The sequence below is a fragment of the Ahaetulla prasina genome, chromosome 2, assembly GCF_028640845.1.
Source record: "Ahaetulla prasina isolate Xishuangbanna chromosome 2, ASM2864084v1, whole genome shotgun sequence".
In the NCBI taxonomy this organism is placed as follows: Eukaryota; Metazoa; Chordata; class Lepidosauria; order Squamata; family Colubridae; genus Ahaetulla; species Ahaetulla prasina.
This window is the reverse complement of record NC_080540.1, coordinates 20,882,688-20,900,277: the sequence shown is the minus strand read 5'-3', so window position 1 is coordinate 20,900,277 and position 17,590 is coordinate 20,882,688. Positions and strand designations below refer to the sequence as shown.

Here is a 17,590-nt window from a genome sequence, read left to right as displayed (position 1 = left end):
TGCCCAAGGGTTATCAGCACACTGGGTGCCATACCGAAAAATCTTGGACAGCAGCTTGAAAATCTGCACATTGACAAAAATTTCCATCTTTAAATTACAAAAAGGCTACCCTGCTTGTATTTGTAGATATACTATGACTCAATAAAGCAATTCTTTGAGAAAGCTAAACGTCTCAAGTATCACTGAATTGGTTGGGTTCTTTCCTCGGAATCTTGACTTTATGCTGACACGTTATGACATCCTAAATTCTTGGGAAGAACTGAATGCCAATTAAGGACAACACCAATTAAAGAATGTATAAAGCTTTGATTTTGGATTTTTGTGTATTTAACAATAACTAAAAACAATGGCATGACAAAGTAACAACCGTGTTGCATTGTAATATCTGCAAGAAATACCATTTGCCTGAAAGAAATGGTGAGACCACAAAATAGGCAAAGTAATACAAAATGAAGAAGCTAAAGTGCTCTGGGACTTTAGAATTTAAACACAATCACATCAGATTTAACCACTGTTGGAAAGAAAGGCAAAAAATGTGAATACTGCAGTAGTAGGAAACAGCAGAATAGGAGAGAAAGAACTGGAGAAGATAACAAAATAGAAAGACCTGCAAATAGAACTACTGTGGCAAAAGAAAACGAAGATGATCCCAATACTGATAGCTGCCGTGGGTGTGATTTCAAACTTCTAGGGCACCACTTGAATCCCATCGGCATTAACAAAATCACCATCAGTCAATTGCATATTTGCAAGCTTTATTTGAAACAGCTTACATCCTGCAACGATACCTCAAACACCATGGAACGTCCACATCTGCCTATCCCAAGTCCTTGGGAAGGACTCAATAGGAAGACAAAAATCCTGTCTGAATATTATGATTATGATTATGATTATGATTATGATTATGATTATTATTTATTGGATTTTTATACCGCCCTTCTCCCGAAGGACTCAGGGCGGTTTACTGCCAAGATAAAACGACAATAGTGTACAAATAAAACAATGAATTAAAAAACTTATTAAACATATGGCCGAATTAAAACATTTAAAATCATAAAAACCCCATAAAATTTATAAAATTTATATCAAATATTAAAACTATTAAAAATCCTATGCCAGTCCTGCGCGAATAAACAAATAGGTCTTCAGCTCGCGACGGAAGGTCCGAAGGTCCGGCAGTTGATGAAGTCCAGGGTGACGTTCATTCCAGAGGGTGGGAGCCCCCACAGAGAAGACCCTTCCCCTGGGGGCCGCCAGCTGACATTGCTTGGCGGACGGCACCCTGAGGAGTCCCTCTCTGTGCAAGTGTACGGGCCGGTGGGAGGCATTCGGTAGCAGCAGGTGGTCCCGTAAGTACCCTGGCCCTAAGCCATGGAGCGCTTTAAAGGTGGTAACCAAAACCTTGAAGTGCACCCGAAAGACCACAGGTAGCCAGTGCAGCCTGCGCAGGAGTGGTATTACATGGGAGCCACGTGCGGCTCCCTCTATCACCTGTTCAGCTGCATTCTGAACCAACTGGAGCCTCCGGGTGCTCCTCAAGGGGAGCCCCATGTAGAGAGAATATTTGGCTGACTGTGCGATGAACTCTAATAATGCTACAAATATGAAAGAGAAATATCAGCCTCCAATTCCATCCCATAGGAATTCTTTGTTGTTAGTTGCGAAGTTGTGTCCAACTCAGTATTCCTCCAGGCCTGCCTGTCCTCTACCACAGGGGTCTCCAACCTTGACAATTTTAAGACTTGTGGACTTCAACTCTCAGAATCCCTCAGCCAGCAAAGCTGGTTGAAGCCCACAAGTCTTAAAGTTGCCAAGGTTGGAGACCCCTGCTCTACCATCCTCTGGAGTCCATTTAAGCTCATGCCTACTGCTTCAGTGACTCCATCCAGCCACCTCGTTCTCTGTCATCTCTTTCTTCTTTTGCCCTCATTCTTTCCCAGCATTAGGCTCTTCTCCAGTGAGCCCTTCCTTCTCATTAGGTGGCCAAAGTATTTCAGTTTCATCTTCAGGATCTGGCCTTCTAAAGAGCAGTCAGGATTGATCTTGATTTTACAAAGTAAAAATGGCCTGTAGCTAAAGTGGAAATTCCCACAATTGGGGGAGGGGGAGATGGGAGGGCAGAAATATCCTGGGGGAGGAAGGGTGGCAAAAAAACAGCATTGCCAGCTTTTCTAAATGTGGTGTTCATGGTCAACCATAGCCACCGTGACATCCATTTTGAAAAGAGGAAAGACTTCCCCTCTGTCATCTGTGAAAGTCTCCACAATATGCCCACCTGCCCAGCCAGATGGTGGACCTCCGACCTTGACAACAGACCGAGCAGTCACGCAGCTCACTTAGTCACAGTTTCCCCCCTCCCACCCATGCTTGTTGTGAGATATGGTGTATTTTTACCTTTAAATGCATTATGTGTACATAAACATCCCTCTTGATAAATTAACACATGCAAATGTTATGCAAACCTGTTGGCGTGAGTGATACATTTTTTTGAATGCCTCAGTGATATATTTCCTTTTTGGGAGGGTATGAAAATGTGGGGAGCATGAAGATATCTAGATCTCCTGGAGATTAAGGCATTTTTTTTTTTTTTAAAATCTGCATTTCCCAAAATGGCAGTCTTGAAATCAGTAAGGAGTGCAATTCTGAGACTTGTCAGCCTGTCTCTAGCCAAACATTTGGGGAATTGAAATCCCAATGAAAAAACAACCCTCGATATCTTTGTATGTCATTACCGTACTCTTGATGATTACAAGCTGAAAGTGAGCTGTGAAGCTCAGCAGGCTCACAATCTCGCTCCGACACGTGGAAATATTATTCTCACAGGTGGCCAGGGAGGACAGTGACCAAATACACTTTGCAATACACACTTATATGCAAGAGTGCAACATCAAAAGGCATATTTGGGTTTTTTTTCCCAGCATCACTGCAGTTCTGAACCAACACCTAGAATCATTTATCTGTTTTCCCCGCTGTGATTTGTGATTTGTGAATTGGAAAGAAGACTAGCCATAAAATGGAGTTGCAAATCTCTCTCACTCTCTTTTTTTCCTCCCCCTTTCCTTAATCAGGGCTGGAAATATAAACCAAGACCTGGATCCAGAAAGTCCCACCTGCGTGGCTGGGGAAGTATGGTTCGAAGGAAAAAGGTAGGAAGTACGCCTGGAAAAGATCCTATCTATCTATCTATCTATCTATCTATCTATCTATCTATCTATCTATCTATCTATCTATCTATCTATCTATCTATCTATCTATCTATCTATCGCATATGCTGCCTATTTTTCTGTCCAAAATGACTGTTTATCTGAGTGGGTGTGAAGGCTCACTAGTCCTTTAAAGTTATACATTTGGAAAGGCCCTGTAAGGTCCAAAAATGTACTTGAGTCACCAGAATGCGACAGAGAGAGACCCAAGAAGAGGCTTGGAAAAATATCAGCTTTTATTTGTACAAAGAAGTGCTGGGTGGACCCAGAGGTGGGATTCAAGTAATTTAACCACCGGTTCTCTGCCCTAATGATTTCTTCCAACAACCAGTTTGTCAAACTGCTCAGAAAGTTAACAACCAGTTGTCCCGAAGTGGTGCGAACTGGCTGAATCCCACCACTGGGTAGACCATCCCACAACATACAGACAAAGAGCCTACAGTGGAAGGCCACACCCTGAAGAAGGTATGGTGTCCTTTTATACCTTCAGAGACATCAGCTTAGTACCCAATTCTGGCCCCCTGGCCCATGCCTGCCTTTGGCAGTGCCTCATGGAACAGGGGGAGTTGAGAGTTTAGCAACAGGGGGGCTGGGTGCTTAGTAACACAGGTATTTGCCCGATGTAACCCTGCCAAACCATGACATACCCCACTTCTTGAGATATCCACCAGGCACGGTTGTATATAAAAAAACAAGATAACAGAAACTAGATCACTGGTAGAAGCAAATGGCCGAGGCAATTCCAATTCTTAGCAAAGCAATTCTTACAGAAGCAAAACAGCAAGTTATTATTATGTCCCAGTAATTCTACCTATTCTACTATTATTATGTTCCTTCAGCCCAGTGGTGGGTTGCTTCCGGTTCGCCCCAGTTCAGGTGAGCGAACCGGTAGCAAAGGTAAGTGAAACCCACCATTGCTTCAGCCCCATGAAACTCTTCTGAAAACTCCCATTTTCCAGGCTTCAGATCAAACAGTGAGGCTCTGGTTCTAAAGATCTGGTTCTAAAAGATAATCAAAGACACTTCTGTAAGATTTTATTTTCTAAATCACGGAGGTGACACACAAGTAAAAGTAAAAAAATACAAGAACCTAGCACCTGTATGGATGCAGAGTCTAGGTGCCCAATTCCAATTAGATTAGATTAGATTAGATTTATTGAATTTTTATACCGCCCTTCTCCCGAAGGACTCAGGGCGGTTCACAGCCAAAATAAAACAACAATTATATACACAATAAAACAATAGTTAAAAAACTTATTAGATATAAGGCCAAAATTAAAACCATTTAAAACCGTAAAAACCCCATAAAATTTATATCAAATATTAAAAACTATTAAAATTTCTATGCCAGTCCTGCGCGAATAAATAGGTAAGTCTTCAACTCGCGGCGGAAGGTCCGAAGGTCAGGCAGTTGACGAAGTCCTGGGGGAAGTTCATTCCAGAGGGTGGGAGCCCCCACAGAGAAGGCCCTTCCCCTGGGGGCCGCCAGCCGACATTGCTTGGCGGACGGCACCCTGAGGAGTCCCTCTCTGTGCGAGCGCACTGGTCGGTGGGAGGCATTTGGTAGCAGTAGGCGGTCCCGTAAGTACGCCGGCCCTAAGCCATGGAGCGCTTTAAAGGTAGTAGCCATAACCTTGAAGTGCACCCGAAAGACCACAGGTAGCCAGTGCAGCTTGCGCAGGAGTGGTGTTACATGGGAGCCACGAGTGGCTCCCTCTATCACCCGCGCAGCTGCGTTCTGAACCAACTGGAGCCTCCAGATGCTCTTCAAGGGGAGCCCCATGTAGAGAGCATTGCAGTAATCCAAGCGAGACGTAACAAGAGCATGAGTGACTGTACATAGGGCACCCCGGTCAAGGAAGGGGCGCAACTGGCGAATCAGGCGAACCTGATAAAAAGCTCTCCTGGCGACGGTCATCAAATGATCTTCAAAAGACAACCGCCCATCCAGGAGAACGCCCAAGTTGCTCACCCTCTCCATCGGGGCCAATGATTCGCCCCCAACAGTCAGCCGCGGCTGCAGCTGACTGTACCGAGGTGCCGGCATCCACAGCCACTCCGTCTTGGAGGGATTGAGCTTGAGCCTGTTTCTCCCCATCCAGACCCGTACGGCTTCCAGACACCGGGACAGTACTTCGACAGCTTCGTTGGGGTGGCCTGGGGTGGAAAAGTACAGCTGCGTATCATCAGCGTACAGTTGGTACCTCACCCCAAAACCATTGATGATCTCATCCAGCGGCTTCAAATAGATGTTGAACAGGAGAGGCAAGAGAATTGACCCCTGCGGCACCCCACACGTGAGGCGCCTCGCGGTCGATCTCTGTCCCCCTGCTGACACCGTCTGTGACCGGTCAGAGAGATAGGAGGAGAACCACCTATCTATAACTACCTATGTTTGCTAAAGCATATTAAGAAAATGTTTTAAGGTGACTGTAAAAATTTAATAACTGTTAAAACTCCATATACCAGGGGTGAAATTCAGCAGGTTCTGACAGATTCTGGAGAACCGGTAGTGGAAATTTTAAGTAGTTCGGAGAACCGGCAAATACCACCTCTGGCTGGCCCCAGAGTGGGCTGGGAATGGAGATTTTGCAATATCTTTCCCCCAGGAGTGCGGAGGGAATGGGGATTTTGCAGTATCCTTCCCCTGCCATGCCCACCAAGCCACGCCCACAGAACCGGTAGTAGAAAAAAAATTTGAATTTCACCCCTGCCATATACGTTCCTCTTTCATTTTAACTAATGGAAGCCTATGTTTGACTACCAAGAAATTTGAAGGTTTTTTTTTAAGATTGCAGATTGAACTTTCTGCTGTATTCTTGGCTTCTCGCAGTATTCTTAGAAGTCTTCTCCAATATCAAAGTTCAAAAGCACCAACCTATCCTGCTCCTTCAGAGTCCAATGTTTGCTTCCATCGATTGTTGTGGCTGGTGCAATTCTGTTCTTTGTAGGTATAGTAGTTGTTCCATGGCAGCTGAATATCTTTTCCAAGCCCTTCGTGGCTGCTTTATCAAGTGCGAGTCTGTGGCATATTTCTTGTTTGCTTGTTCCAAATGACTCCTTCCGTTTATTTTGGCTGTCTCATCCTTCCCATCCCCACTCAAAATGGGTTATGGTTAGGGTTATTGATTGATGCTTGGCAGTTACCTCTGTGAATTTATGTTTTTGTTTCTCCTTCTGTTCAATCATGTCCGATTCTTGGAGACGGCCTAGACAAGTTTCTGCCGGTTTTCTTGGCAAGGTTTTTCAGAAGAGATTTACCTTTGCTTCCTTCCTAGGGCTGAGGGAAAGTGACTGGCCCAAGGTCACCCAGCTGGCTTTGTGCCAAAATGGACCTAGAACTCACAGTTTCCTGTTTTCTAACCTGATGCCTTAACCATTATACCAGTGGTAGTCAACCTGGTCCCTACCACCCACTAGTGGGCGTTCCAGCTTTCATGGTGGGCGGTAGGGGTTTTGTCCGATACTGAAGCACTTTCTCTTTTTTAATTTAATTGACTTTTAAAAAAAAATTCATAGCATTATTTAAAAACATTTTCATTAGGTTTTCATAAAATTCCCCGTGACAATTTAAATTTCTGAAAATATACTATTTGTGTCACCCGCGCATAAGTTTAGTTCACGTTACATAAGTGAAATAATAATAATAATAATAATAATAATAATAATAATAATAATAATAATAATAATAATAATAATAGGGCCGGGTTATTTATGGGACCGCCTACTGCTACCGAATACCTCTCACCGACCCGTGCGCTCTCACAGAGAGGGACTCCTCAGGGTGCCGTCAGCTAGGCAGTGCCGTCTGGAGACACCCAGGGGGAGGGCCTTCTCTGGGGCTCACCTCTGGAACGAACTCCCTCCAGGACTTCGTCAACTTCCGGACCTCCGAACCTTCCGTCGCGAGCTTAAAACACACTTATTCATCTGCGCGGGACTGGATTAGATTTTAAATTTATTGGTTTTAAATGGGTTTTATTATTTATATGGTTTTAACAATTCGGCTATGGAATAAGTTTTTTACTTGTTATTTTAGTTTGTATTTATATGTATTTTTAAGTGCCTGTGAACTGCCCTGAGTCCCTAGGGAGATAGGGCGGTATATAAATGTGAAAAATAAATAAATTAATAAATTAATAATAATAATAATAATAATAATAATAATAATAATAATAATAATAATAATAATAATAATAATAATAATAATAATATTTTAATTTGTATACCGCCCTTCTCCCGAAGGACTCAGGGCGGTTTACAGCCAGAATAAAATACAACAACAACACATACAATATTAAAAACAAACATTAAAAAACTTATTCAATTTGGCCGAATATTAAAATACGATCAACCCTATAAAATTAATAAAAATTACAAACCCATAAAATCATCTAAAAATTTAAAAAAATCAAGCCAGTCCAGCAAGACGAAATAAATAAGTCTTAAGTTTGCGGCGAAAGGTCCAAAGGTCAGGCAGTTGTCGAAATCCAGGGGGAAGTTCGTTCCACAGGGTAAGAGCCCCCACAGAGAAGGCCCTTCCCCTGGGAGCCACCAGCCGACATTGCTTGGCTGACGGCACCCTAAGGAGTCCCTCTCTGTGAGAACGCACAGGTCGCTGGGAGATAGAAGATGGCAGCAGATGGAAACTAAATGGCGCTATAGTGCGACCACAAACAAAGGAGCCTCGTCCCAGAATAGCTCGCGCATCTCCCCCCACACCACCCAGCTGTAACAGACAAGCAGAGCTGGTAGCCGGCGCCCCCCCAAACCCAATCCACGATGCGCAAGAGGCATGCGCAGATGGCGATACACGGCGTATTACAGTGGAACCGGTGGGCAGTTAGAAAATTTTACTACTAACAGATATACAAAAGTGGGCAGTAGGTATAAAAAGGTTGACTACCCTTGCACTATATCAAACTTGCTCTCATATTTATGTACCCCTAACATAAACTCTCTTTTTACGACCCTGTAAATTTTACTACCCTTTAATTCGGGATAGAGTCAGGGCAACTGGATGGAGCTGAGCGTTTACTGGCTGGATGCTCTTCCTGATGCCATGCAAAATTTGCAGCGGAATTTTTTTTCCCTTTCTGCCCTAGGAGAGAGAAATACCTACTGCTACCTAGGCTTGAACTCTTAACCTTCTGAGTGGGAGGCGAGTGTCTTCACCACTAGGCCATCATGCACCTCTATGTAATCCTACCATAACCATGACAAAACTGTCACACCAATTTACAACAAACATTTTTCAGGCATAGGATTTTAATATTAGCCATGTGCCTATACAGTTATATATATATTTTGATACCTTTGAATACTCAGTTCCCAAAAGGGAACGTATGCCCAGCCTGTGTTGAAAAAACTACACTAAGAGCGGGTTTTTTTTTTAAGGCACGGTTCAATAAAATTTATTTTAAACTTCAAAGCCCTGAAGACTTCAGAGCTTGACTATCTAAGGCAGGGATCTCCAAAACTTGGTCACTTTAAGACTTGTGGATTTCAACTCCCAGAGTTCCTCAGCCAGCTTTGCTAGGAGTTGAAGTCCACAAGTCTTAAAGTGGCCAAGGTTGGAGACCAGAGGTGGGTTTCAGCAGGTTCTGACCAGTTCTGGAGAACCAGTAGCAGAAATTTTGAGTAGTTTGGAGAACTGGTAGTAAAAATTCTGACTGGCCTCACCCCTATCTATTCTCTGCCTCCCAAGTTCCAGCTGATCGGGAGGAAATGGGAATTTTGTATTATCCTTCCCCTGGATTGGGGAGGGAATGGAGATTTTACAGTATCCTTCCCCTGCCACACCTACTAAGCCATGCCCACCAAGCCATGCCACACCCACCAAGCCACACTCACAGAACCGGTAGTAATTTTTTTTGAAACCAACCACTGTTGGATACCCCTGATCTAAGGCACTACCTCCCCTTTTATGAAGACTGTCCAAACACTAACATTTGCAGGACAAACTCTCTTAAAGGTGCTGGTGCTGCGTTCAGAAGCCTGATTGTCAACTATCTTGTCCTGTGTTGTTCCCAAGTTGGAAAGCTTTCCCTGGGGAATTTCATTTGGTGGCCACCTCATCCACCATTAGAAAAGGAATTAAGGCACATGTTTTTAACCTGGCCTTTTGAGTAAATTTAGTACCTATGCATTATTTTTAAATTATTTTAATTTGTTAAATTCTTTTAAACTGAATAAAAGTTCTAATTACATTTGTTGCAATTGCAAAATTGCATACTGTGCTGTTAGCTGCATGGATTGTCCAGTCAGAGCAGAATGATGAGATTTAAAGGCAATGAACTGCAAATGAACACATTAGGTTAGAGCCTATTTCTCTGTGTCAATGATACGATTCCAGAATTTACATCTGTTTTAGAGCCCATTAAAAAGAAAGACCAAAACTGCCACAATTTTTCCTTTTGGGAATTATAACGGATTGTACAGGGATTGAGACTAAACTGATTCTGAATTTAATAACAGCAGCAAGACTGTTGATTGGACAATACTGGAAGAAAGAAGAGGTACCTACAATAGAAAAATGGATACTGAAAGTCATTAATTTGGCTGAGATGGCTAAAATCTCAGCTTTTTTAAAAGACAATACACAGGAAAGATATTTAATTGAATGGAAAAAATGGATTGATTATCTACAAAACAGATATCAGATTAAGAAATATCAGATTGCCTTTGAATAATTAGGAAGTTATTTTATGTAATGGGGAGGGGGTTGGGAGATGAAAAGCTTTGGATGAGGTTAATTGGATTGGAAGGGAAAATTTTATTCTATGTTTGGTTTATGTATAACAATACCTTGTGATTGACTCGGGAAGCTGGGGGGGGGAGGGAGGGGGGATGGGGGTTTTCTGGGAGGGAGGGGGAAAAAAGGGGGGGGAAATGTTTTTGTTTTTTTAAAACTTTTTCAATAAAAAAAAGAAAGAAAAAGAAAGACCAAATTAGGCCAGGAATGAGAAACTGTTGTGACAATTCCCATGGTCAGTTATTTTGACCAGACTAGTGTCGCCTAAACAAACAAGCAAACAAATAAACAAACTTGATCGGGAAGGCCCATTATTTCCATATTCCTTCTTTTTAAACAATCACAAAGGAGAAAAGAAGACAAGCAGAACAAAAAAGGTTAGTTTGCCTCAGTGTTTGTCAGCCTGGGCTTTAAGATGTGTGACCTTCAACATCCATAATTCCCCAGCCACCCCATGCTGGCTGGGGAATTCTCGGCATTGAAATCCATACATCTTAAAGTTGTCCAGGTTGAGAAGCACTGGTTTGGATGCCAAGTTCTAAATAAATGGAGGACATCTGGACAAGAAAAGGAAAATAGGAAAAGGAAGTCCAAATGAAATACCCATCTCTTTGTCTCTGGGATGGGAGTGAAATGCTCCCGGTTTGGATTGGATCGAGCGATCCAGTAGCGATGGTGGTGGGTGGTTCGGAGAACCAGGAGCAAAAATCCCTAACACCCCTCCCCCAGCCCATGCCCACCCAATGCCTGGTCCCCCGCTTCCCTGCTTGCCACTTCTTTTAAAAAATGCTTTTAAAAGGTAAAAAAAAGGGGGCTATGACAATCCCAGATGAGCTGCCTGATCATCAGAGCCTTTTTTTTAACTCTTAAAAGCATTTTTTACAACCTATTCTGCCAAATTATTATTGTATTGGATTATTGGATTATTGTAATGCTCTCTACATGGGGCTCCCCTTGAGGTGCACCCGGAGGCTTCAGTTAGTTCAGAATGCAGCTGCGCGGGTGATAGAGGGAGCTTCACGTAGCTCCCACATAACACCACTCCTGCGCAGACTGCACTGGCTACCTGTGGTCTCCCGGGTGCACTTTAAGGTGTTGGTTACTACCTTTAAAGCGCTCCATGGCTTAGGGCCTGGGTACTTACGGGACCGCCTGCTGTTACCTCATGCCTCCCACCAACCCGTACGCTCACACAGAGAGGGACTTCTCAGGGTGCCGTCCGCCAAGCAATGTCGGCTGGCGGCCCCCAGGGGTAGATCCTTCTCTGTGGGGGCTCCTACCTCTGGAACGAGCTTCCCCCGGGTTTACGCCAAATACCTGACCTTCGGACCTTCCGCCGCAAATTAAAAACATACTTATTTATTCGCGCAGGGCTGGCTTAAATTTTATTGGTTTTAAATTTTATTGGTTTTAAATTTTTTTACTAGTAATTTTTAGTGGGTTTTAGTTTATGTTCCAAAGTTTTAGGCCAATTATGTAATAAGTTTTTTAATTCGTATTTTAATTGTATATTATATTGTTTGTTTTACTTGGCTGTACACTGCCCTGAGTCCTTCGGGAGAAGGGCGGTATAAAAATTGAATAAATAAATAAAATAAATAAATAAATAAATGTTGTTAAAAAAATGCTTTTAAAAGTAAAAAAAAAGATTGAGCACCACAGCTGATCACCCGCTATTCTACTTACCCCATGCTGCCTTTTGGTGTGCACTGCGCACGCAAGTGCGCACCTTGCATTTGGTGCATGGTGTGGACTGTGTATGCACACGCACTTCACACTGTGCATTCGTGTGCACAGTGCACATGCGCAGCCAGCAAACCGGTAGTAAAACAGTTCAGATTTCATCACTGCTCTGGGATATGGTGAAATTACTGTACTTACTGTATGCCCTTCAGAATTTGGACTGCCTTAGAAATAGTTCCTGTTCTGTAACAGCAGATATGCATGGTGTCCCAGTTTGGAATGAATTGTTGCAAATGAAGGACAATCTGTATTTCATTAAAGGTCTACCTCAGTTTGACTGAAGTTTACGAAAACAAACCAACATACAAACCAGAAAGACACTGGAAAACGTATTTTCCAACTAAACAGTTTTATTAAAAAGGATAAGTTTTTGTGAGTTGCAGCACACTTCAGATACACTCAGTGGCTTAATTGATACAGATTTAAATTGCGAAAGGGGAAAGGAAGGCAAACTGGTTTGTAGGTGAAGGTTACACATGAGACAGATTGCAAGTAACACTGGTAATGGATTAAAAATCCATTTATTTGTTGAAACCTATTGAGGCGCTCTGAAACCTTTTGATGTATCTGAATTCAGCAATCTCTTGCACTTAATAGTCTCTTAAAGGGTTCTTCAAGTCTCATTTTTCCCGAAAAGGTTGTTTTGAAATCTGCAATAACATCCTGGGAGATTGAAGTCTTCTGCTCTGGCTTTGTCCTTGTTTTGAGTGCTGATGTCAACAAAGTTGCATCCATTAATTCTTTTTGCCCAAGGACTGACTTGTTTACAAAATCCATCCCATTTACAAAGTCACTGATCAAGCAAGCGGCCCCTGATTTAAATCTTGGCCATGCTACACAGTGTCAGTCATTCCCTGGCTGGAAGCAAGTTTTTGTTTTGTCAGCTTCAGTTTTCTAATTTGCAAAAGGGGAACCATCGTAGTGCCTTGTCTTAGTCGGCTTTTATTTGCACGGCCTGCGAATGTTGCAAAGCCACTTCACACATGACAGATACTAACCCTGAGTGACTCCACTGGCTTTGCAGTCCTCGGTGCGTCAACTTGATTGCTTAAAATCATGTTCAGAGCGGAATTATACTTAAAATATTATAGACATTTTCGCTGTCCCTCTCAAAACAAATAACTCGCTAGAATTTGGGGAGCGGGGTGGGTGGGAGTTGGTTTAAGGTTGAAGACCTCTGTCAAATTGTCAGGAAAAGAGAGGGCTTAAAGAAGGGACTTGGGCAGGGCAACTTGGCAAAGTGTTAAAATGAAATTAGCGTTCTGTCTGACAAGGTGGCAACACTAGAAGCTGATGGCTTGTGTTCGAAATAGCAAGTGCTTGCCTGGAAATAAATAAGCCAAAGACCTAAAGTAAATAAGCCATTAAATATATATATATTTTTAAAAAGCTGAGGAAGGTGGCATGAACAAAGCAGATCTGATTAAAGTCTCTTCTGCAGAGCAGCAACAGCAAAATGCTGAAGCATTATTTAGTCGGTGTATCAGCACCTCCTCCTTCCACCGAAACAACTAGGGAGTCTGCACGGTGCCCAGAAGGTATGAGCAATGTGGGCTATGTAGTCCAGGGAGCAGCAAGGTAATTTTACCCAGGGGCTCACTCATTTCTGCCTGCCATCCCAATATTTCCTTCCTTCCTTCCTTCCTTCCTTCCTTCCTTCCTTCCTTCCTTCCTTCCTTCCTTCCTCCCTTTTCCCTTTTTCTTCCTTTCCTATATTTTCTTTTCCTTCCTTCCTGCTTTTTTCTTCCTTTCCTATATCTTTTCCTTCCTGCTTTCTTGCTTTCTTGCTTTCTTGCTTTCTTGCTTCTTCCTTTCCTGCCATCCATTTATCCTTCCTTCCTTCCTCTCTCCCTCCCTCTCCCCCTCCCTCCCTCCCTCCCTTTTTTCCTTCCTTCCTTCCTTTTCTTCTTTTCCTATATATTCTTTTCCTTACTGCCTGCCATCCCTTTATCCATCCATCCTCCCTCCCTCCTTCCCTCCTTCCCTCCCTCCCTCCTTCCTTCCTTCCTTCCTTCCTTCCTTCCTTTTTTCTTTCTTATATCCTTCCTTCCTTCCTTCCTTCCTTTGTTTCTTTCATCCTTACTTCCTTCCTTCTCTCTTTCTTCTCCCTAAAGTTCAGGAGCCAGGGGCTTAATGCAAAGTGGGCAGGGCCAAGTGTACATGGCCAATATTGGATTTTTCATATTTTCCTAGTAAATGAGAAAGAATTCTGAAAACTTGTAATGTGAGATTGCAGGAAAGGGGAAGAAATAATAGAAGTGGGTTTAGACCTTAATGGGTCCATTAATAGCTTGTCTGATAAATGGCAACTTAGCCCCAGTTCCAAGAAATCTGGGACGAAGAAGCATTTGAAATTGTTCCAAGAGACTCCATCAGAACTCACTCACTAGAAATGAGTCTGGGAAACTCCCTGTCTGCTTTCCAAGGTACTGAATTCACCTTCCTGAAGCCCAAGTAGTTCTGACTTCCTTGGTCTTTCCCAACTGGGGTTGGGTAGAGTTGTGGAATAAACCCCATGGGCCCAATTTTTGTAAAAATGCTAAGCCATAATTTTTGATACACAGATTCACAAGGGCTAGGATCACATATCAGTGTAAGTCAAACCAAATTGCATTTTGGCTTTGCAAGATGTATGAAAACAAAGGCATGGATTCAATAAACGCATCAGAGAAAAAAGTCTGCAGTAGGTTCCATTTTAAACCTCTATTTATCCTCCCACCTGAATTCCATGCTGCTTTTATTTGATGTGTGCTTTTATTGCTTATACATTTATCAACAACCACTAACTGTTGTTTATTTCATTTCATAATGGTGTAAGTCAGTGATGGACAGAAAATTAAATGGGATGTAAGAAATTAGGAGGAGCCTTGTATGTGTTCACAAAGCTCAGCCATTTTGTTTTGCTGCAAAATAGGCTGGGGTTACTTTTGCATCTGAATCACCTTAGTATAAATAAGGTTGTGAAGGTTTTGGTGTTCTTGATTAGCCAAGTTATCAAGCCAAACCAAGCAACTTGATTAGCCAAGTTACCAAGTAACTAAGGCAACTTGATTAACTAAGCTCAGAGAGCACCAAGGACCCCATAGCTCAACCTTAGGCAACAGATATTATTTTCTATTGGTGTAAATAAAGTTTTACAGACCACAGTTTGTTTATCTATGGTTTGTGGATTAAATTATATTGGTTAGGTTCCTAAAATAACTTTAGACTGGAGGCTAAAACATATGAAAAATGGTTGCAGGAACCGGGCATGGCTAGTCTAGCGAAGAAAAGGACCAGGGGAGACATGATAGCAGTCTTCCAATATTTGAGGGGCTGCCACAGAGAGGATGGGATCAAGCTAGTTTCCAAAGCACCTGAAGGCCAGACAAGGAACAATGGATGGAAATTGAACAAGGAGAGATTGAACCTGGGAATTAGGAGAAATTTTCTGACCGTGAGAGCAATCAACCAATGGAACAGCCTGCCTTCAGAAGTTGTGGGAGCTTTCAAGAAGAGACTGAACTGCCATCTGTCAGAAATGGTGTAGGGTCTCCTGCTTGGGTGTGGGGGGGTTGGACTAGATGACTCTTCCAACTCTGTTATTCTGTTCACCTATTAATATGCTAAGATGGAAGCCACATAATAGTTTAGTGCATTTTGTGAACCAGATTCTATTCATGAAATGCAGCAGGGAACTGGCCCTTGTACTTACTTAAGCCTGGTTGGTAGACTGATAAAAAAATTATAATATAACAAGATTTATTCAGGCCTTTAAAAATTTTTTTGAAATGCTTCTGATAGTTTTAATGTTTAACTCGGCAGAAGTAGTTGGGAGTAGGTGGTACATAAATGTGAAATATAATAACAAAACAAATAGGGTATATTATCCTAGCACACAAACACACACATAGGCGCACACAGAGTATATATAAAGGACTTCACCTTTTTGTGTTTGTGGTGGTGGCAGCCCAATGAAGCGTCCTGCCCATCTGGATAGAAAGATGTTCCAGGGAAGATTGGCTGCCTGCAGTCTTAGTTAGCAGAGCGATTTGTGGGTGGGAAAGACACCAGTGCCCTCTACTGAAGCGCACACATGCTTCAGAGAATGAGGATAGCATATGGCTGATGATGCAGAGGTGTGAATGCATTGGTTAAGGACACATCTCTAACACAAAACTGTGCCTCCACAGTTACTCATTCTGGAGTGCCAATTAACTACGCGTCTTGGCAGCCAGCGTGGACCACAAGTAGTGAGTGATTGAAGAAAGAGATTGTGTAGCTGCTTCTTCCAGCTATCCTCTCTGTTCACACATTTTGCTTCGGTTTCAAAGGTGCAAAATCTAATGAGTTGGAGTCGACAAAGGGGTCATAAGAAAGGAACACAATGAATAACAATGGGGGAAGAACACGAGGTTTCGTTGTAAATTGGTGTGGAGCTGTGTCTCTCAACCTTGGCAACTTTAAGATGCGTGGACTTTAACTCCCAAAATTTTGCTAGCCAGCCATGCATCTTAAAGTTGCCAAGGTTAAGACACACTGACCTAAGTGGATCTGGGCTACAGAAGTCCAGGTTTGCTGATGATGGCAGCAAAGAGATACAGAAAATTTCTAGAAAGCAATTTGTGTCAGAAGGATCATTTAGTAAGGACTAACTGAAAAAAAAAAAAGAGATGGGTAGTTCAGTGAAATAGTCAGCAGCCTGGATCACGTCTACTCAGCCATAATGTACCTTATTTAATTTTGGCTTAGTGTGATGTGAAGCCAGCTACTATTGAGATTTATAAACTGTGATTTATATAGTTGTGGCTCATTCAGTGAATAGAATAGAATAGAATAGAATAGAATAGAATAGAATAGAATAGAATAGAATAGAATAGAATAGAATAGAATTCTTTATTGGCCAAGTGTGATTGGACACACAAGGAATTTGGCTTGGTGCATAGGCTCCCATTGCACATAAAAGAAAAAATACATTCGTTAAGAATTCTAAGGTACAACACTGAATGATAGTCATAGGGTACAAATAAGCAATCAGGAAACAATCAATATCAATATAAATCGTAAGGATGCAAAGCAGCAAAGTTACAGTCATACAGTCATAAGTGGTAGGAGATGGGTGATGGGAATGATGAGAAGATTAATAGTAGTGCAGATTTAGTAAATAGTTTGACAGTGTTGAGGGAATTATTTGTTTAGCAGAGTGATGGCGTTTGGGAAGAAACTATTCTTGTGTCTAATTGTTCTGGTGTGCAGTGCTCTATAGCGTCATTTTGAGGGTAGGAGCTGAAACAGTTTATGTCCAGGATGTGAAGGGTCTGTAAATATTTTCACAGCCCTCTTTTTGACTCGTGCAGTGTACAGGTCCTCAATGGAAGGCAGGTTGGTAGCAATTGTTTTTTCTGCAGTTCTAATTATCCTCTGAAGTCTGTGTCTGTCTTGTTAGGTTGCAGAACCAAACCAGACAGTTATAGAGGTGCAGATGACGAGCTCAATAATTCCTCTGTAGAACTGTATCAACAGCTCTTTGGGCAATTTGAGCTTTCTGAGTTGGCACAGAAAGAACATTCGTTGTTGTGCTTTTTTGATGATGTTTTTTATGTTAGCTGTCCATTTTAGATCTTGTGATATGGTAGAACCTAGAAATTTGAAGTTCTCTACTGTTGATACGTGTTGTCTAGTATTGTAAGAGGTGGAAGTATGGAAGGGTTTCTCCTAAAGTCTACCACAATTTCTACGGTTTTGAGTGTGTTCAGTTCCAGATTGTTCCGGTTGCACCACAAGGCTAGTTGTTCAACCTCCCATCTGTATGCGGATTCATCATTGTCTCGAATGAGACCGATCACTGTTGTGTCATCTGCGAACTTCAGTAGTTTAACAGATGGATTGTTAGAGATGCAGTCATTGGTAT

At 42.3% G+C, this 17,590-nt stretch overlaps 1 protein-coding gene across 1 annotated transcript in view; it reads left to right on the top strand.

The window, feature by feature from the left end:
* The window catches only part of GABBR1 (gamma-aminobutyric acid type B receptor subunit 1), a 238,597-nt gene that overhangs the window by 59,881 nt on the left and 161,126 nt on the right, over window positions 1-17,590 (top strand). Inside the window, exon 2 of the mRNA XM_058167527.1 lies at window positions 3,069-3,146. Within this exon, the coding sequence (XP_058023510.1) occupies window positions 3,129-3,146 (18 nt within the window). The 5' untranslated portion in view covers window positions 3,069-3,128. The remainder of the gene's footprint in view (window positions 1-3,068; window positions 3,147-17,590) is intronic.